The 19555-nt window shown below is 54.0% G+C and overlaps 6 protein-coding genes across 6 annotated transcripts; 3 read left to right on the forward strand and 3 right to left on the reverse strand.

The window, feature by feature from the left end:
- The first annotated feature begins 500 nt into the window (after window positions 1–500).
- Window positions 501–2766, forward strand: TRIREDRAFT_44504 (uncharacterized protein). Its single transcript, XM_006961042.1, has 7 exons — window positions 501–672; window positions 810–840; window positions 1041–1096; window positions 1223–1253; window positions 1345–2116; window positions 2193–2424; window positions 2487–2766. The coding sequence occupies exons 1-6, from the start codon at window positions 666–668 to the stop codon at window positions 2421–2423; spliced, it is 1128 nt and encodes a 375-aa protein (XP_006961104.1). The 5' UTR covers window positions 501–665; the 3' UTR covers window position 2424; window positions 2487–2766.
- Window positions 2767–2931: 165 nt separating this feature from the next.
- Window positions 2932–3727, reverse strand: TRIREDRAFT_124322 (uncharacterized protein; the record flags this gene model as incomplete). Its single annotated transcript, XM_006961829.1, has 2 exons — window positions 2932–3393; window positions 3527–3727. The coding sequence occupies 2 exons, from the start codon at window positions 3725–3727 to the stop codon at window positions 2932–2934; spliced, it is 663 nt and encodes a 220-aa protein (XP_006961891.1).
- Window positions 3728–4254: 527 nt separating this feature from the next.
- On the forward strand, window positions 4255–4707 carry TRIREDRAFT_43191 (uncharacterized protein; the record flags this gene model as incomplete). The annotated part of the gene is made up of 2 exons (XM_006960990.1): window positions 4255–4345; window positions 4583–4707. Coding segments are annotated over 2 exons (216 nt in total), but the record flags the coding sequence as incomplete, so codon positions are not given.
- Window positions 4708–5475: 768 nt separating this feature from the next.
- Window positions 5476–7949, reverse strand: TRIREDRAFT_103273 (uncharacterized protein; the record flags this gene model as incomplete). Its single annotated transcript, XM_006961830.1, has 2 exons — window positions 5476–7674; window positions 7818–7949. The coding sequence occupies 2 exons, from the start codon at window positions 7947–7949 to the stop codon at window positions 5476–5478; spliced, it is 2331 nt and encodes a 776-aa protein (XP_006961892.1).
- A 901-nt stretch (window positions 7950–8850) lies between these two features.
- Window positions 8851–9347, forward strand: TRIREDRAFT_53498 (uncharacterized protein; the record flags this gene model as incomplete). Its single annotated transcript, XM_006961381.1, has 2 exons — window positions 8851–9017; window positions 9230–9347. Coding segments are annotated over 2 exons (285 nt in total), but the record flags the coding sequence as incomplete, so codon positions are not given.
- Window positions 9348–12795: 3448 nt separating this feature from the next.
- On the reverse strand, window positions 12796–14494 carry TRIREDRAFT_103275 (uncharacterized protein; the record flags this gene model as incomplete). Its single annotated transcript, XM_006961831.1, has 4 exons — window positions 12796–13251; window positions 13313–13486; window positions 13552–13605; window positions 13658–14494. The coding sequence occupies 4 exons, from the start codon at window positions 14492–14494 to the stop codon at window positions 12796–12798; spliced, it is 1521 nt and encodes a 506-aa protein (XP_006961893.1).
- Between the last annotated feature and the right edge of the window lie 5061 nt (window positions 14495–19555).

The raw sequence follows: 19555 nt of genomic DNA on the forward strand, positions 1-19555 counted from the left end.
ACCTAAAAGGAGACCTAAAGGAGGTCGAGATGGAGAAGTCGTGAGGAATACTCGCACGTGTAGAGGCTACTTCGCCAGCGCCTCGTCTCGTGGCTGCTCTGCGAGTACCGGTACTCGAGCTGGGGGTTGCTTGCGCAGGTAGCCCCAGCCACAGCCACCACCGTGAGCCAATCACTTAAAGCGGCAGGCAGCGGCTGCCATCCCCTGCTGCACGGCCGTGCCCGGTACTCCGAGGCCCAGACAAGGTTCCTCGCACAGGCAGGCATGCGGCAGCGGTACCTCGAGCCGGGCCCGGAGTACCCCGAGCGAAGCAAACCCCCCCCCCAAATCACCCAAGGCGGTCTCGCCCTGGTTCGCCGCCTCCCACACACCAGCAGGCTGCCCCACCAGGCAATTGTCCCGCCCACAACTGTGCCCATCGTGGCAGCGGAGTTACTTACTTCCCTCCTTTCCTCCCCCTCCACTCTTTCTACTTCTTCAACAGCACCCACCCCCCAATCGCCAGCTTTCGACTGCGTGTCACCTTAATATTTCCTCACTTCAACCTCTTTTTTATCTCCCTTTCCAGCCAAAACCCTCGAGATCCTGGGATCGCGCGAGCTTCGTCTCTGTCTATCTTCGCCCTCTTCAAGTCTTTCATCAGCTTCATACATTAATCAGTCACAATGGAGGGTACGTGCACCTGTCGCCGCCTCGAGAGCACCGCGTCCTGCCCCCCCTGGGTGCCGAGGCCATTGGAACGAGGCATCACGAAGATGCCTTTGGCGGATGAAAGAACCTGGCTGACATTTGCTCTTGATGCTCTACAGAAGAAGTTGCTGCCCTCGTTATCGACAATGGGTAAGGTTTCCCGCCTCCCCCGCCATTGTCTCACCGACATGATACTCTCCCCTTTGTCGACCTTTGGCTCTGCGGGCAAGGAGGCAGCGCCCGGTGCCGCCACGCCACGCGGGGATCAAAGGGACACATTTGCATCCTCAACTGCATCACGCCGCGCTCTCTTGATATTTCCTGAATCCCAATAGCTGACACCAGTGCAGCTCTGGTATGTGCAAGGCCGGTTTCGCCGGTGATGACGCTCCCCGAGCTGTTTTCCGTGAGTACCCCACTTCTGCTCCCCTTACCACGCCATAGCTATACGCTTTGGGTGTCTTGGGCGTTTTTTGCGCCGCCACCGCACGTTGTGCTCTCAGTGATGGGACTTTGCTAACAACGCCATCAGCCTCCATTGTCGGCAGACCCCGTCACCATGGGTAAGTTTCCTGAACTCCAGAGACTCGCGAGTCGGCCATGCCACTTTCGGCCGCATTCTGGATAGGGCTGGATCTGACCAAATCGCCATAGTATCATGATCGGTATGGGTCAGAAGGACTCCTACGTCGGTGATGAGGCTCAGTCCAAGCGTGGTATCCTGACGCTGAGATACCCCATTGAGCACGGTGTCGTCACCAACTGGGACGACATGGAGAAGATCTGGCACCACACCTTCTACAATGAGCTGCGTGTTGCCCCCGAGGAGCACCCCGTCCTGCTCACCGAGGCCCCCATCAACCCCAAGTCCAACCGTGAGAAGATGACCCAGATCGTCTTCGAGACATTCAACGCTCCCGCCTTCTATGTCTCCATCCAGGCCGTTCTGTCCCTGTACGCTTCCGGTCGTACCACCGGTATCGTGCTCGACTCCGGTGACGGTGTCACCCACGTTGTCCCCATCTACGAGGGTTTCGCTCTTCCTCACGCCATTGCTCGTGTTGACATGGCTGGTCGTGATCTTACCGACTACCTGATGAAGATCCTGGCTGAGCGTGGTTACACCTTCTCCACCACCGCCGAGCGAGAAATCGTCCGTGACATCAAGGAGAAGCTCTGCTACGTCGCCCTCGACTTCGAGCAGGAGATCCAGACCGCCGCCCAGAGCTCCAGCTTGGAGAAGTCCTACGAGCTTCCCGACGGCCAGGTCATCACCATTGGCAACGAGCGATTCCGTGCTCCTGAGGCTCTCTTCCAGCCTTCTGTCCTGGGTCTTGAGAGCGGTGGTATCCACGTCACCACTTTCAACTCCATCATGAAGTGCGACGTCGACGTCCGAAAGGACCTCTACGGCAACATTGTCATGGTATGTTTTTTTTCCCCCCAATACTGTTTGTTCCGATTGTTCCGACCCGTGATGCTAATTGCATTTCCCCATCCAGTCTGGTGGTACCACCATGTACCCCGGTCTCTCCGACCGTATGCAGAAGGAGATCACTGCTCTTGCTCCTTCTACCATGAAGGTCAAGATCATTGCTCCTCCCGAGCGAAAGTACTCTGTCTGGATCGGTGGTTCCATTCTGGCCTCCCTGTCCACCTTCCAGCAGATGTGGATCTCCAAGCAGGAGTACGACGAGAGCGGTCCCTCCATCGTCCACCGCAAGTGCTTCTAAGGTGAGAATTCAAAGATAACGACTGGAAGAGCGAGACGAGAAGCTAACTACCTGGTTGTTCAGCAGCTACGCGAGGTCAAAGACAATACCTTACATCCTTCGCCAATCACTCTTGCCAAGCTCATGGAGGCGGCGAATCATGCAGTGCCTCCGTGGCTTCGCACGTGTTGCGATCGAGTCTCATATTTACGAAAAGTTTTTGACAGGGTCAAGGGGGTGGGCGTTGGCTTTTCTCCGATGGGGATACAACGGCTCGTGTATGGCAGCTGGGCTGGATGCGCAACGCGAGTCTTAGGGGCTAGAAGCTTAGGTTGATACAAATATTTATTCGCTTTCCGGTCTTACCATGTCGAATGGAGCATCGTGATGATGTCTACTATCCCAAGCTATCGTAGAATGATAGAGTATCGTCATATCACTTCGTAGAGTTCCATCTATGCTCGCGGAAAGGCGAGGTATCGTTCATCTTTTTTTGGCCCTATATCAAGTTCTGTACGACACTTGTATGTCACGAGGATCCACGGGACCCTTGCCCGGACAGATAGTTGCCGCCAGCCGCCGTATCGCTGGGATGGCTACCCGCGCCTTGTCTTGTGTCGCTAGTACTCTGTTCGATGGCCGCTCTCGATTTATTCTGTGCGGCGGGGGGTTCGACTTCGGCCGCCGATGCTTCGGCTTCTGGCTCCCTTGCTTCTCCCGCCTCTGCACCGGCCGCTGCCGCCGCCGCCTTCTCCTCTTCTAGCAGCCTATACTTTCGGCGGCTCTTCTTGGCCGCGCTGTCGGCCCTCTTCTTCTTGACGGCGCCGACGATGGCGGAGCGGCTGTGGTCGCCGTTTGTGAGCTCGTCGATGCGCTGAGCGAGGATCTCTCGGGCGAGCTTGCGGTTCTGGCTGCGGGATCGGGTGGCCTGGGACTTGACGACGATGCCGGTTGGGATGTGCTTTAGTTGGACGGCGGAGTTTGTTTTATTCTGCGGGCACCGAGGAGGTGTCGTTTGCGACTTGGTGTTTAGAAACAGATGAAAGGAGAAAGGCATCCCGTTTTTTTTTCGCTCTGGGGCTGCAAAAGAAGGGAGAGATTGGAGGAGTTGATCTTGTACGTACAATCTTTTGGCCGCCGGGGCCGCTGCCTTTAAGGTATGATTCTTCGATTTCGGAGTCTGGTGGGGGTTTGGGACGGGGTGGGAGGTTCTTCTGGAGGGGGGGAAGAGTGCTAAAGAAGGAGAGTTTGGGTATGCTTCTGGTGGATGATGCAATGGCTTGATATATGGAGGTTGTGAGGAGCGAGTGTGGGAGGCGGGGCATGGTGCGCTGTGAGGTGCTTCGGGTTGTCGTTTGTACTGGATGAGGTTGTCGAGATGATCTATATTGCTTCTGAGTACCTAGTAGAGCCAAACGAGTGGTCTTGAAGATTGGCCGAGGCTTGATACCGCTAGCGGCCTCTACCGATAGTGACTCTGGCGCGCTGGCGTGGCGTGGCGTGTGCTGTGCGACCGCTGTAAACAGCGCTGTAACGGTCAAACCAGGGGGACCTTGAGAGTTGGGTACATACCTAGTAGTAGCGACTTGAATTGGATCGATTCGATTGGCCTTCCGCTTTCTTCCTTTTCATCCTCCATCCCACGAAAGCCGAACTAAACGCAGTGGCCTCACTCTTCGACTAGACGCTCCTTTTCGCGATTCTAATACCCAAACGACAAGCGAGACAATCATTGCTATACTTGACGCACATTGGCAGTTTGCTGTTGCGACATACACCGGACTCAGAGAGAGGAAACGAGACCACTTGTCAGAGGACGAAGACCAAAGATTGCAAAAAAATGGCGTCTCGGAGTTTGAAGAACATGCTGGACAAGAAGATGCTGCAGATTGACGTGACGTTCGGCACGTATCTGTTTTCTCCAATCGAGAAGTTTGCGTATTGTATGTCGTTCCTCTGGTCCCCCCCCCCCCCCCCCCCCCCCCCCCCCCCCCCCAATTCTCGCTTCTCTTTCATCTTGTCTTGTCATTTGCACTCGCGGCTTCTTGGGGCCCCCTTTTGAGAGGAACGCTGAATCCCGTGTCGAATGACCATTTCCGAAACATTCCGCTGCGACAATCCAACCCGGAAGCATCGAAGCATGTATGTTTGCTAACAGAAAGTTTGAATGTTCGTAACAGATTCGATTGCCTTTTTGCTCTTTGGCTTGACGTCCATCGCCATCATCCTCTACCTGCCACACCACATTTCGATTCTCGCCGGCCGAGCGTGGTACTACATCAACGGCGAGACGATTGACGTTGCTGCTTCGGCGAGGGACGTCCTTGGCGGTGCGCTGGGGACGGGGAAGGCTGCTGCCGGGGCTGTCAGGGAGCTGTGAGATGAAGAGAACGAACGAACGAACGAACGAACGAACGAATAAAGAAATCAAGAACAGATGGCGGGAGCGTAATATGAAGTTATGGATACGAATGTTTGGAGAGAGAGAGAAAGAAGGACCGCTAGCGATGCTTGCGAATTGGCGAAAACAGATCGTTCAACTGCGGATGTAAAAAGCGGCATGAAGAAGCGCTTGCGGATATGAGCTGTTTCTGTGGCTCTTTGCCTCTTTCTTTCCTTCTTCTTGGGCGTTGGGTATACTTATTATTCGAGTTCGAGGAAACATAATGGAACAGCCGGCACACTGATGGAACATGGTGATAATACTACTAGTATATAATAATAGACCAATATCAAGAGATTTTCAACCTCTAAATGGCCTTCTTGGAGTGACACGAAGCTTGAAATGGGTCTCATTCGATCACGGTCTAATGGGTTGTCAGTTCTTTATTGCAGCTTCTACGGCTGGTCCCCTCCCTTGAGATATTCTTCTCCAAAGCCGTACAGTCTCAGTGAGCTATCCTCTCCTGCCACGGCAAGCTCATACTTGTTTTCGTTCTCGTCTTTGACTGGCCGCCATGCCAGTTGAAGCACCGTCTTGGGAAGATGGAGCCTATGCATACCATTTAGTTAGCGTTGGGAACACGCAGACTTTCAAGGGTGGAAACATTGTCATCATAACGAAAAAGGGAACTTACTCAGGGTGCGTCGGCAGCTCCGACACGGATGACCCATCTTGGGACACAGCACACACGTTCAATCGGCCGCTCTCGGTGCCAACTGCGAGAATGTACCTGTCGCCCACGGGCTGGCCCAGGAAGTCTACCGACGTGACTGGGCCATCAGAAGCCAGGGCGGATACCTGCACAAACTGGGTCTTTGCTGCGTCCTCGCCGTCTTTCTTGGAAAGGGACCAGATCCTGACTTGCTTGTCTCGACCTGCCGTAGCGAAGAGGGGCACCGGAGACGGAGCCCAGGCGGCGTCGAGGATCATCCTGGAATGGCCCTTGGCGTTGGACTGCAGCAGCTGATATCGAACGGCACCGTCCTCGTCGAGGCCTCGCTCGAAAACGGCCCACTGGCGATCGCGGCCGACGCTCAGCAGATACCTGTCGTCCGAGGAGAAGCGCAGGCGGGTTGCCGTCAGAGTGTGCGCTGCCAGTGGAGGCCTGAGCTCGGTCCATTTGTCCGTCTCGAAGATGCGGATGACGGCGTGGTTGAGGGAGCTGGCCTTGCAGGCGCTGGCGATGAGCTTGCCGTCGTGGCTAGTAGCGAGGCAGGAGATTTCGTAGCCGTGTCCGTAGAGCTTCTCCGTTTCGGGCCAGAGGGTGTGTCGGGATAGGGTTTCCTCAAACGGCGGGTGGTCAATGTCCAAGTATGACTTCTTGACAATGGAAGCAGGGTCCATGGCGTCTCGATCGCGGTCATCGATGGGCTGGATCTCCTGGTCGTCGTCCAGGGCGTCGATGGCCTTGTTCGAGAGGCCGAGGACCGGCATGTTGGCGGCGTCGGGCATGTCGGCAAGGTTGGCCCCCTCGATGCCGCCCAGGCGACTGAGCATGGCGGCTACAGCTTTGGGCTCGCTAAAGACTCTCATGAGCTTCTCGTCGGCGCCAGACACAAACTGGGAGGAGCCGAGTGAGTCGATGCAGTTGAGGTCGTAGCCGTGGATCTGAGGGCGGGACATTTCGTGCCATGTGCCGGAGCTCTTCCACTTCATGTGAAGCCGAGTTGTCTGGTCTGAGCTCGTAGAGAGCAGGAAGCTGCCGTCTTTGGACCAGGAGATGCCGGTGACGGCTTTTGTGTGGCCGGAGATGGCAACGCAAGGTCTCCAGATATCTTCTGAGACGTCGTACTCCCACCGTCTCCAACTGCCGGTGCGGCCGAGGCAGGCCACCGACCTCCCGTCAGGAGACCAGAGGCCGGTCCAGAAGCCGCCGGTGCTTCCCGTTGCCGTTGTTGCGCCTTTCTCTCTGCTGATCTCGCCGAGCCTCACCATGCTGACCCAGATCCCGGAGCTGGGATCGGCTTCCCAGATAGCCAACGAGTTGTCTGCAGAAGCAGAGAGCAGCTGCAGCTTGCCATCGGCCTGCGAGTGCCACTTTGCGCTGTAGATCCAGTCCTCGTGGCCCAGCAGCAGGGCCTCAAAGGTTACAGAAAAGTCCTTCCCAGAAGCCTTGAGCCAGTGTGCCTTGTTGGAAGGGGATTTGCCCGGCATGAAGGCACCGCTGGAGGGGTCAGAGCCTTCAGCAGCTAGGGCGGGAAGTTCTTTGCCCTGGTGAACCCTCCAGATCCTGATGTACTTATCCTGGCTGGCGGACGCCAGGAGCAGATCGCTGTCTGGGCTGTTGGTTTCCCTGGCGAAGCTGAGGGATCTCAGCCATCCTTCATGACCGCTGAGCGTCGCCTGGAGGTTGAACCGAAGGGTTTCCGATCTCGCCTCGGCAGTAAGAATCTGAACGACATCCCTTGTGCCGGCCGAGGCGAGGATATAAGCGTCATTATCGGCACCGAGAGTGCTGAGTGAGAGTGACAGAGGGAAGTATCTCGGCGCTGTATTGATGGTCTGAAGCAAACGCAGCTGGTCATTTTCGAAACTCCAGATCCTGATGGTTGCATCGGCAGCTCCCGTTGCCACGATCCATTTGGGATGGTCAGCAGCAACTCGCAGGGCGGCAACGCAGTTCACGGGTCCGGTGTGTTGGGATGCGGTCTGAAGTAGATTGAAGTCTTGCTTATCGTCGCTAGACTTCCAGACGGCTATGGTCTTGTCATCTGAGCCGCTTATGAAGTATGTCGAGGAGTCTTTTTCAAGCTCTGGCAAGAATGACACGGCCTTGACGGTCTCTTTGTGTCCGTTAAGGAGCTTGTATACGCCTCTAGGGGGGTTTGCCTATAGCACAAGTACATTAGACACGGTGATTCATAGAGATATGAAGGGAGTGAGTGTGTGAATATGAGCATTATATAGGTATTTTTATAGATGTACTCTATGAAGCCATCAACAACATCACAAAAAAATTCGGTATAACTCACAGCTGGACGCCACAGAGCGACATTGCAGTCCGTTCCATAAGCCAGCAGCCCTGTCCGGCTCCAGTCCGCAACCGCCGTCTGTCTATTTGCACCGGCGGCGAGATGCTCTACCGTCACACCTGGTGAGCTCATGTCACGAGGATGCCTCTGCAGTCTTCCTTGTTTAAACTGATATTGGAAGAGTCCTGGGCTTCATGAAGAGTAGGAGATGGATTCACGTGACGAGGTTGTGTGTGTGACATGCAAGTTTCTGAGCAGACTTTTTTTTTTTTTTTTTGGTAGCGGCTTTTGGCGCTTGGGCGGCACTTGAGAGGTATCACAGCAAAGGCTGAGTGGCATAACATGAAGTTGTCTGGCATCTGCTCCATGGAATAGGTCTGATAATGTGCTTCTATGGTGTTTGATCTCTACCTTGGAGGATTGATATCACGTAAAACCTCATTATACAGCAAATTCCCATCTAATGTGTTGTAAGGCAGGGAGGCAATGGCAATGATCAGAGGACATTAGCAGGTACTTGACATCCTGCTACTAATGATACAGCGCTTAAGTCGCTACAGCTTGGAGTTAGCAGAGCCCCCCAGCCGATAAGGTAAGCCGCGCCTACCCATCGGCCCTGCCGCCATTATCAGATCCAAACCCCACGAGGGCCATCTATCGCCAGTTCCGCAACAACCATCACCAGCCTCTCGATCGCCGCAGACCATCGCCGTCCGCTCGATCGCGCCTCATCGCCATGGCCTCAGCCGCTGCAGACGACGTCGGCCACTTGACCCTGGACGTCGAGTTCTCGTAAGCATCCCTCCTCGTCTCCTCACGCCCCCTTTGATCTGCGCTCAAGCACCGCCTTGTCACATCTCTCTTTTTCCATCCCTTCAGCTGGACCTGAGCGTTGACGCCGCCATCGTGGATGCTGCTGCTCGCCAGCGGATGATTTTCTCCGTCCATTACCCCGTCTCGCCATTCACACGATTCATTCGGCAGCATGAAAGAGCCAGGAGGCGGCTAACCCGGTGCCATCGCACTTGTTTCCAGCGGAGGCCTTGAGATGCTCTTCTCGGACCAGCGCCGCCACTCCCTCGTTCTCCCCGCCAAGGACCAGGACGGCAAGCCTTCCACGATTGCGTATCTGATACATCACCTCTGCGAGCATGTCATGAAAGACAGCCGCAAGGAACTCTTTGTTCTGCAGGACCATCTGTATGTATCACATCCGTCCCTCCCTTCCGGGTATTGAGAGATACCACTTGGTATTGTTTGATATCATATGATGGTATCGTGTGTGTATCCATCAACCCTAGCCTATCATCTAGTCTCACCGGAAAGGGCTCCCCGCGGCGCTTCTTGATCCGCTCAGCCATTTCCATGCACTGCATCGCAACTAGTGTGCGGACCGATGCTAACTCCAACAGACGGCCAGGTATCCTAGTACTCATCAACGATGCCGACTGGGAGCTGGAGGGAGAAGAGGAATATGAGCTGAAGAGCGGCGACAATATCCTCTTTGTATCGACCCTGCACGGCGGCTAAGACCTTTTTCAACATGCATGGGGCCCTGGATCCTGACTCGCTCATGCAAGATGTGTGTTTGCATTTCTCTTGATGGAGCGTCGTCTCATCTAAGAGCAGAAAGTCACACACTCCCTGCATGAGATACGCGGCGCTGATGGTCGGAACTACATCGTGGCGATGGCCGACTCGAAAGAAATACCGCGTGGGCAGCTCATCGGCGTGGCTGCCAAGATTCGCATGAATCGTTTCAAGATCCGAGGCTTTCTCTCCTGCAGGCCAGCTGCTGTCACGAACACACAAACCCGAGGGGTGCAGATCAGCCAGAGGTCTCATGGGAGATTGGAATTCTGGTGTCGACCGTTGCCAGTCTATCGCTTGTCTAACACCCCCCCCGGTTGATGCCCAATCCCGCGCATGATTTTCTCTTCAGGCCGAGGATGCTAGCGTTGTTGTCTCGCCGCGGGTTCGGGAAGCTGTCCTGAATCATACACCGGCGCATCTGATAGCTTCAACGACAAATCCGCATCTATACACATCTATACACCCACGCCGTCTTACTTGCTTTGCCGTCTCTCTTGCTCCTGACCGACGCTCATCTTTCGAAATGCTTGTTGACGTGGCTCTGGCGGTGAGTTATGCATACAGTCGTCATCGATGCCCTCAGGCTTGATGTTCGATGATGTTATTCGCGGTCATTTTCCAACGTCTTATTCGATGCAGCTCTATTCTGCAGAGCAATATCAGGTGAAGGATCACATGGGCCAGCATCGAGCGGTGAAAAAAAAGAAGCTGGAGTGTGCGAATCAGACGGCGCTATGCATCAGGGCATTGAGAGCTGACACTCGGTTGCGACGCATGCCTGTACCGGATTTCCGACGTGTAATATTCCCTCCCCTTGGGCTCTCTATTCGGCGATGTCGAGCTCGTCCACCAGACCCAGGTCTCCGAAAGGTCTCCCCCTTCCGTATACGAGGCATGAAGTTGGAAATCCACACTGCCAACTCCACTTGATGTGATATTGTGCCTTGCTCTCCAATTCAGTCTGTTTCTTTCACGACGTTGGACCCATCTGATCCATATCAACCCATGGGGGCCAATGAATATTATTTGGGGGCCAGAGAAGTATGGAGTACTACTACTACCAGCAAGCGCAATTCGAGGAAAGTCGTCCATCCAGCACCCAGCAAACGCAACAAGGTGTGGTCATTTTACAGCCATGTTCCCTGTCCTGTTCACACGTGCACACGCAAATGGCATCCCTCGCGTTGTTCACAGACGAGTATTGTTGCCTCCGTCGAACTTTTGCTTCCCCGGTCCGAAACCCCCACATATCCGTCGATTTCATCTTATCTGTTTACCCGCTTCTTCTGCAAGTATGGCCATGCATCTATACCGAGCGGTTGATACTACAGGGTGGCTGCTTGCTTGCCTGGGTGTGGTGACACACCCTCGGTATACTAGATAGCATTGGAAAGCAATTCGCCCCATGGATCAATCCCACCATATCCCACCACTGTGGGAAGCGTTCCCCTCCTGCTTCTCACCCCTGCTGTTTGCGTTATTGCTACAACCGTTCTATCACAAATCAATCACAACAACCTGGTGCAAGCCTTGGATCCCCTCGTCCCAAGTTTCTAACCCCGACCCCCGACCCCCCCGCCAGATGCAGCGAATGGAGGCAGTCTCGGGACTACAAGTACTACTACTACATAGTAGTATTCTCATGAACTTCAGCCGCTCAAGGGCTCCCCCAGCACAACCCGCCCTCCTCTCTTCCCCGTGTTTGCGCCCGCACCCAGCAAGTAGCAGCAGCAGGGGGCGGCTTCGCAGATTGGTCTATCGGGGCGCGCAAGCAGGCGTATAGTAGCTGCGTTTCTATTTAATTTCCTAACCGACTACTACAGCAAATGCTTCCTAGCTTGTTGCGGCTGAGATGAAGTGTGCCGGCCGTGTTTCTTTTTAAGAATCTGACTGGGGAGCTGGATCCGGGTTGCTGGGACTCGCAATACACCAACACCGAACCTGTCCGCTTATTTTTGAGCCCTCCACGCCAAGAACGAGGGACGCGATATGAATGGGCCAAATACGATCCGTGGTAAGGTGACGATACCTCAGCGGCCTGTTCTCTCCCTGGCAAAGCAGGGAGACAACGCCGTCAGTACCTACTTGCGTCTTATCAGAACTTGACCTATCCCGACGCGGTTCTTCAACACCAATCGAGGCTCTGTTTCTCCAAGACAGCAAATCTTTACCCCAGAAAGAGCCAGGGAAGACACAGCAGGGCGCTTCAAGTTGTTGTTACATCTCCCTTCCTCCCCTCTTCCACCCCGGTATCCTGGCGTACATCATCCAATCGCCACTCATACATAGTACACCAGATATGCAAGGACCTGCCGCAGAAAGAAAGAAAAAGAAAAGCAGGGAAAGCGAGGAGGCTTGTTTCTCCAGCAAGTTCCCATGCATACAGTATTACAGGATGACAACGCTTCTGCATGCCCTGAAAGTGATGATGCAACCCCCTTCCCCTCTGCCCAAACCCGTCCACTTACTCGCACCCCCCCTTTTTTTATCGTTCCTCTCTGTCATGATGAATGCCTACATGGGCGTGTTGCCTCATCCTGTCGATTAGAAAAATACCTACCTACCTAGACTAGGAACCACCGGGACAGCTTCCCTGTGGCATCCCACGCCTCCCCTAGCTCTGGAGATATAAGCGCTGCAATGCCATTCGCTCAAAACCCGGCGTTGACATGTACCGTATCATCCCTGATGATGTCGAAGCAGCAAGGGAAAGCCGTCATCACAAACTGGCAAGGAAGTGGTAAGGTCGAGTAAAGCAAGCGATTGCTTGTCTTCTATTCTCCAAGCACAAGGGCGAAGAAAGGCACTTGCGCTTTGATGCCAAACGCTGTCAGCCCTTGGTTCCTTCTATGTAAACATTCTTGGTGTGAGGTAACGCATACAAATCGTACCAAGTACTTCAAAAACGAACAAACCACCCATAATACACGCTGGTTACATATAAAGATACCAAACAGAAGACAAACAGACGACCGCACCCAGATATTGTAGCAGATACCCAAACAAATGAAATAGGAATAAACACAAATTGCCTCCTTTGGAACGATGAACAAAAAAACAGTGCTCCCTCCGACAAAAACACCTCACCCATCTTTTACAAGCGATGCGTCGAGTTCGCCTTGAACTCGATCACAGCAGATGATCGAATCAGAATAAACCGCCCAAGTTACATACGTCGTGTACTTCTTTCCCCTTTCTCTTCTTCTTCTGATGGCAAAGCCATGTTGTGTCCCTTTCGGAAGGTGTGATCTCGACTTTCGTTTTCGTGTCCGTGTACGAATACTGTGTTTTGAGCGTCCCGACCCTTGAAGTCGTCGGGTTCGTGAAGCTTTTGCATCCTGGACGCATCGTAATACCAATGGAGAAGCCAAGCCGTCGATGACGCTCAGGATAGGTGGCTCGCAATGCCCATGTGAAAGACGCCATCTCGTACAGGGCCCGGGGCAAACGTGGGTCCATAAAGGCCGTAAGAGGGGTTGGGGTTGCGCAGGACATTGCTCAGAGTGTTCGCAGCTCCCTGGGTCATGGCGTATGGTGAGATTCTGCCATGGGGATCATGGGCTGGCATTGTCATCTGGGGCAAATGAGTCGTAGCCGGCGTCTTCAGTAACGCGGGCACTGGGGAGGCAGCCTGCCGAAACGCGGAATCTTGAGGCCCACGAGCTGCCACAGCGCGAGTCTTTCCTCGGCCCTTGACTCCCTTGTTGCTATTCTTGTAGTGCTTCTGGAAGTATTCGAAAAGATCCTGATAGTCTCTGGGCACCTCGCCGTTCTCCGAGAATTGCACAAACATGTGTGTGAGTTTCTGGAGCGTTTCTTTGTGAAAGTTGTTCTGATGAGTCTGCAGTTCCCTCAGCGTTAGAGCGTTCTCATACTGCTTTCATGTGCTAGATGTTGCATACCTTCATATTGCCCAGCTGAGAAAACGACTTGTTGCAATCATCGAGCCGGCAGACGAAGGGCTTCAGGCCTTTGTGTGTCTCCTCGTGGGATCGAAGATTCCCACGCTGAGCGAAGCACTTGCCACAAGCAGCGCAAGAGAACGGCTTTTCACCTGTGTGGCGTCGTATGTGAGTCTGTCCACACACCATCTGGTCAGTATACGCATTCTCAAAGGAGATTCTTAGCAGCTGAAGCTTACCTTGAGGTTTCCTCGCTGCGAGAACGTAAGACCGCAATTTTCCATGGTGCAGACCTATCAACATTTAATTAGCCGGCGTTGCAGTGAAGAGGAGCTGGGCGCGTACGTATGGTCGATGGCCGGTGTGAGTGCGTCGGTGAATGTCGCGATGCGTCTTCTGGACAAAGGCCTTGCCGCAGTTGGGGCCATCGCAAACCCACTGTTTTCTCGGCTTCCCGCTTTGTGTACGAAGTACGGGAGTACTTGTGGTACAGTTCTTTGGTGTTCGCGCAGGTGTGAGTGTTTGCTGACACTCGTCGGTCGTCTGTGTCTTCTGGATGGCCTTCATGAGTTCATCAACATCGGTTCTGAAGCTGATCCTATCGCCCGGATGAACGGTCTCATTGTAAGTGAGAGTCTTGGAGCTGACAGGCTGAGACGCAGTCTGGGGGTTTGGAGTGCTGGGGCTCTGGGCGTCGGAACTTGAAGTGAAAGAGCCAGGAGTAGTTGGACCTGGTGTGACGGGAGCTGCTGAGGGCTTGGTGGCGACTGAAGAAATCGATCCCCTCCTCGATACAGGAGAATAAGGTTGGTAGTCCCTCATGGCCTGAGAATGGTGTCGATCGACCGTAGAGTGTGTCATGCGCGTAAGAGGGTGCTCGGGAAATTCGCTCTTGAATGGGGAACCAAGAGGAGTGGACGGCGGCGGGCTGTGGTAAGGCACATAGGAAAATGGCCCTGCGTGTTGATACTGGGGAGACGAAGCAGTGGGCATCGGGGGCTGGTTGTAGTTCGAGTTCACCAGGTACTGAGCAGACACCTGACGCTGCATCTGACTGCCGTCCTGAGCTCTGGGATCGTATGACATGAATCCTGGAGAGCCCATCATGGGAAAACTCTGTGGAATCTGGTGAGACCAGCGGCCCCAATCGGCCTGAGTATGCTGTTGAGCTGCGAGGGCCATAGTCTCTGAACCCAAGGCTGACGGACTCGAAGAAATCTTGCTGTGACTGGAGGCACAAGTGTTGAAGAAAGGGTAAAGCACTTGATAAAACGGTAGATATGAATGAGAATCTCCTTTTTTTTTTAGCGACTGATCATAGCCGATGCAAATAAACAAATACTCAAGGTTGAACGAGGGCCTCTGGCACGCAGATAGGAGAAGGGACCGCCTTCTGGAAGGCGGTGATGGAGGGGGTTATATACTGGGGCCCGGGATGGGAAGATCTTGGGAGAGTGCTATGGTGTATACTTGGCATGAGAGGCAATATACCAGGTCGATGGATGCTGGGGTTGTATGGACGCCCAACCGCCTGGGACTGAGAGTCGGAGATCTTGGGTTGCTAATACTAGCCATTCGAGATGTGACTGGGGCCCGGCCTCTGGGATGTGGGCAAAACGCCAGCCAGGCACGGAGGATGCACGGGTTACAAGGGAAAAGCGGAAAGGGAAGGCTAAAGTAAAGCTGCAGAGACGAAAAGTAGGTACAACACTTGAAAGGTGGTTTCTGCCTGAGAGGACGGGCCATACAAGTACCGGTGGTATATCTGGGGTGAGAGTTTTGCACTGGGAGGATGGTTAGTCAAGAGAGCATCTGTAGCTAGCTCCTCACACCCCCCTTCTGAATGGGAGCTAAAACACTCTCCCCCGGTATTAGCTGAAGGATTGATATGTGAAGGTTGGCGGGAAGGGGCTTGACAGGGACAGGGGGACAACAGGATTGGCATGGGGTACGAGGTACACGAGAGGGCGATTTTTGACGACTAGGTCCCTTGGGTAGCTGGAGAAGCCAGGCGACGCCGGTACCTGGCCATCATTCCGTAACAGAGAGCAGCAAGAGATGACAGACGACAGATGATAGACTAACGGGGGGCTTGTAAAGCAAGAGAAAAGAAGGAGGCTATGTTTTGCGTACCAGGGTCGATGGCTCCTCCTCACAGGGCTTTTTGCCTCCTTGCCAACCAGGTCCAGGATAGCAAGGCATCGCTGGCAACCACCCTCGCATCGGACCAAAGAGATGGAGCTGTCCGCAGCAACGTGACCTGCGTTCGAAGCGCTTCATATGAGGGTATCCACTGACGCTTGAGATTCCCAGCAGTCAGGCTCGGGGCCAAGCCACGGCCTCCCATCTAAGCCTGCATGTATGTAAGTACTCCGTGGAGGAGCATGTTGGAGCAGACTCTGGTCTTCGCACGCACATCAGCGCCTCTCGTACATGCTGATGGCGCATTGGGCTTCGGATACAGCGATAGTCGCATGTATGTCTGAAGAAGAACAGCTGGCCGGATGCAATAGTCCGTCGCTTCTCTCAAAGCCGAGACATATGTCGAGCCTAGTTGGCCACTGGGGCCGTAGTCTTGCTGCATGCGATGTGTGTTCTGGTCAATCGTTGCCACCAGGAGAGGAGGGAGAGCGAATGGAGAAAAAGGATGGGTGTGAATTGTCAAGTATTCCTGGGTCCGGCTTGACGATGCCACGGGTGCCGTGGGGTTTGGAGAGAGCAAGAAGCTCGAGTGACCAGTCGAGTGCTGTGTTGCAGCAGCGCGGAGGCATCAGGTCCCAAGAATGATCAGATATGCGGTTGCCCCCCTCTTCTAGTCCACAGTCCCGTATCGCCTCTTGTTTGATGGATTCACTGCAGCTGTTGGCGTATCCATTGTCGCAGCATGCTGTTCGTCGAGCCGCAGGACCTCTGGACAGAAGGTGACGCCGCCTCGGCTTAGAGCATGCAGTGGGATGAAGAGGAGAGCCATTTGACCGACAGGGACTCGGAGCTTCCAAGGTGTCGGCCTGCCAGGATCTTGGAAATGACCAGTGGGGAGTACCGGCGTGTCCCCAGTGGCTTGTGAGGGGTGCACCATTCAATGATACCTTAGAAGATGCAGTTGAGATTTTTGTATGCTTCTGCAGTAGGAACGCCTGGGCGTTGTCGTAGTACATACAGGTGTGCAATGGGAAGGTACGTGGGTAGGTATGTACCTACTCGTACAAGTAGAAGGTGCGAAGGAGAACTGCAACTGGAGGCGGTGGACTGGTGAACTGGAGGTGCTGCGAGGGGCCATTCTTGCCATTTCGGGAAGCCAAGGGGCCCCTGCCCCAGTCCCGGTTACTGATGACAGCCTGATTCTAGGGGTTCTACAGTGCCTTGGTACTTTGCGTAGGGTGTACAAACGGAGAAAAAGGGCGGTCGTGACAAAGTGCGTGTCCTCGGTAAGCAAGAACACCTGCCGTCTGCTATTGCAGAGCAATTGGTCGTTTGGGCAAGTGGTACCTGTACCCATCAACACGAGTGCCAAAGGTACTAAACTACTACGAGTACCAGGTACCCAGTAGGAAAGGTGTATGCCCCATAACACACTGCCGTGAAACATCAGGCCTGAGTAAACATGTGTATCATAAGGTAATAGCTACAGACCCTCCGATGTTGATACAAGGTCTCAGTCCGAAAGAAAGAACAACACAAACCACAAGGTTGCATATGAAGACCTCATTGGTACGTTCCTCACCAGTGTCGTACAGGCACTTACGCAAGCAACTGCGCCATCGAACAGCTCGTCGACGAGACCTGTAAAGTGCCCTGGTGGCAGCACAGCAGGTTCATGCTTAGTATAGCGATAAATTCTTGGTGTAGGATCATGACCCAGATCGTCACGAATCCTTTCTTACATGCTAACACACTTTTGTTACGGACTTGGTCTTGGAGGGCCGATACAGATATACCGAGGACCACAGCTGTTTACCGCTCTTTGGAGGCGTCTGTCGACTACGCTCCAAGCGTTGATTCTACCTGGTAAAATTCCAGCTCTATCATAGTGGCAGCAGACGGAATCTCCTTTCCTTCCCGTAAGTTAAAGCCCGTACTTCCTACGAAGCGCAAGGTAGGACACACAAGATACGCCTTACACGCTGCGGCCCTAAAGGCGGAGCCTGTGATCGCCTGCTAGTGTCCCGTCACGGCAAGTTCCCAGCCCGGCTACCGCTCAGACAAGGCCGTGTGCAACAATCAGGACGGGAATGGCAGTAAGCTTCACTCTAGGCCAGGGGACAGAGACGCAGCTACCGGACGACACGAAATGCTAGGTAGTTTATGGCAGTACTAATTATCATGCCAATCTAGAGGCACTACCTAAGGTATCGGCCACTATCAAGTTCTAACATCTTGCATGGACCGAACCCTGAGCTCTGCACCCAAGTACCTACCTAGTATTAGTTGTTCAACCATGCTCGCCTTCTCTCCCATGAGCCCTGGCCGGTCGGCGGTGCAGTCATGCCGCTCCGGGACGGTCTCAGATGGTGGATCCCTATTTCCCCTTACCCGTTCGTTCCTCGAGCGACGCTTCATCTCGCACATTCTGGAGGCCCATTTGGGCGTAAAGTCCCCAGGTAGGCAGGTACCTTAGGTATATATTTATATAGTATGCATTGACGGAAAAGGGCGGCGCCCCTGCAAGTGCTGGCTGGGTAGGCATTGTCGTTGATTACCTACTACCTATCCCCAAAGACCAACGGATGTCGTCAAACTTGGACATGCTCTGGAAGGGGGTTTCTCACCCGTACCTACCTACCTACTAGCCCTGGAGTACTACCGTACCTAGGTAGGTACCTGCCTGATAACAAAGCGCGAGTTGGTGTTCGGCAAGTGTCTGTACTGTACCTCGAGGCACGGAGAGGTTACATCGAAGCTGGGGTTGCCCAGCCGGACTCAGGGCAAGAGCACACCAGCCAGCTGGACCGAGAGCAACCTCGCAACCGAATTGGGTAATAATTGACAGATGCTGATTCGTCGAGGCGAGGCGTGCATCATGATTGCCACTTTGAGGCTAGGCTTGTTCTCTCACTCTCCTTCACGCCTCCCCTCTTTCACTTGACCAAACTTGCACAGCACACGCCCAGGTAATACATACCTAGCTCCAACGAGTCTGGAGGACCGTAGACGCCCTTTCGTTGCCTTCTCCGCGTTTCGCGTTGAACGTGCGCATCAATGACCGTCTCAGCGTCGATATGTGAGCGTTCGCGCGAGCCCTCAGACGAGTTACCCTGCTCTCTCCAGCGGCGATCCGGTAAGTAGTACCTAGTAACCGACCTCAGCAGGGTAACGGCTGGGTTTCTGCCATCATCTGCCTACGCACCACCTACCTTATCTTTCCTTGGTCCTTCGATAGCAGTCATCCGTGCGGTCTGCAATGCGCAACATGTCCACCGTCATTTCGGTATCAAAGAAAAGGCCTCGTCACCTTTCGTCACCGTCGGCATGCTTGGACGTGTATTGGCTGGCCGTGTCCCAGCTGGTGGATGCCACTCTTACCCCGTGCTCCGTTCAAGCACGAAATACAACCTCCCGTATCCCTCATGCTGCGAATTGCCGTGCGGCATACTGACTATAAATAGAAATGCGTCGCCATAATTTCACATTGATACTAGTAGTATCCCTTATATTACTCACGCAGGGAGGCTTCTACGAGGCACCGGTGCCTTACTCAGTGCCAATGACTACGTACACAATTCAACGCGTCGCTTTATGCGGCACACACAATCACAGGCTAGCTGCACAAAACAGTGGTGACCAGCAGAGCAGGGGATAGGCAGGGGATCCGAGTTCTTGGGACTCGATCCGTCTGTGAGCATCACTCATCACCAGGGATATGTCTCTGACATGGATGCAGAGATCCTAGCCAGGGGATTGCACCCGGTTGGCCAGCCAAGTCACGAGACGTGCGTCTCCGGATCAAGGGTGGGCGCCCAAGAGAGGAAGAGGGAGAGAACCTGTCAGTACGGACTTTGTACTCGCGCCAATACTCCGCTCGCCCGCACCGTGTGCGGCAAGAACTGTTGTCGGTCCTGAAAATATCAGCTTCATCCACGCATGCGTGATGTGTTACTTTGAGGAGCGCTTCGAGAGCCCAACCACAGAGCGGCTTCATGGCTATGATACACTGAACAGCAAGGGAGTACCCCTTTCTCATCTTGTCTGACCTCGGAGAAAGAAAAATGAAGAAAACTTGCGGCTACACCTGCTCGATTGTTG

This window comes from Trichoderma reesei, assembly GCF_000167675.1.
Source record: "Trichoderma reesei QM6a unplaced genomic scaffold TRIREscaffold_1, whole genome shotgun sequence".
Taxonomy (NCBI): Eukaryota; Fungi; Ascomycota; class Sordariomycetes; order Hypocreales; family Hypocreaceae; genus Trichoderma; species Trichoderma reesei.

Bases quoted from the DNA above. Each gene is read 5' to 3' on its own strand.
- TRIREDRAFT_44504 (XM_006961042.1), top strand. The intron at 1,097-1,222 runs GTGAGTACCCCA...CAACGCCATCAG, and splicing joins CGCTCCCCGAGCTGTTTTCC to CCTCCATTGTCGGCAGACCC. The intron at 2,117-2,192 runs GTATGTTTTTTT...TTCCCCATCCAG, and splicing joins TCTACGGCAACATTGTCATG to TCTGGTGGTACCACCATGTA.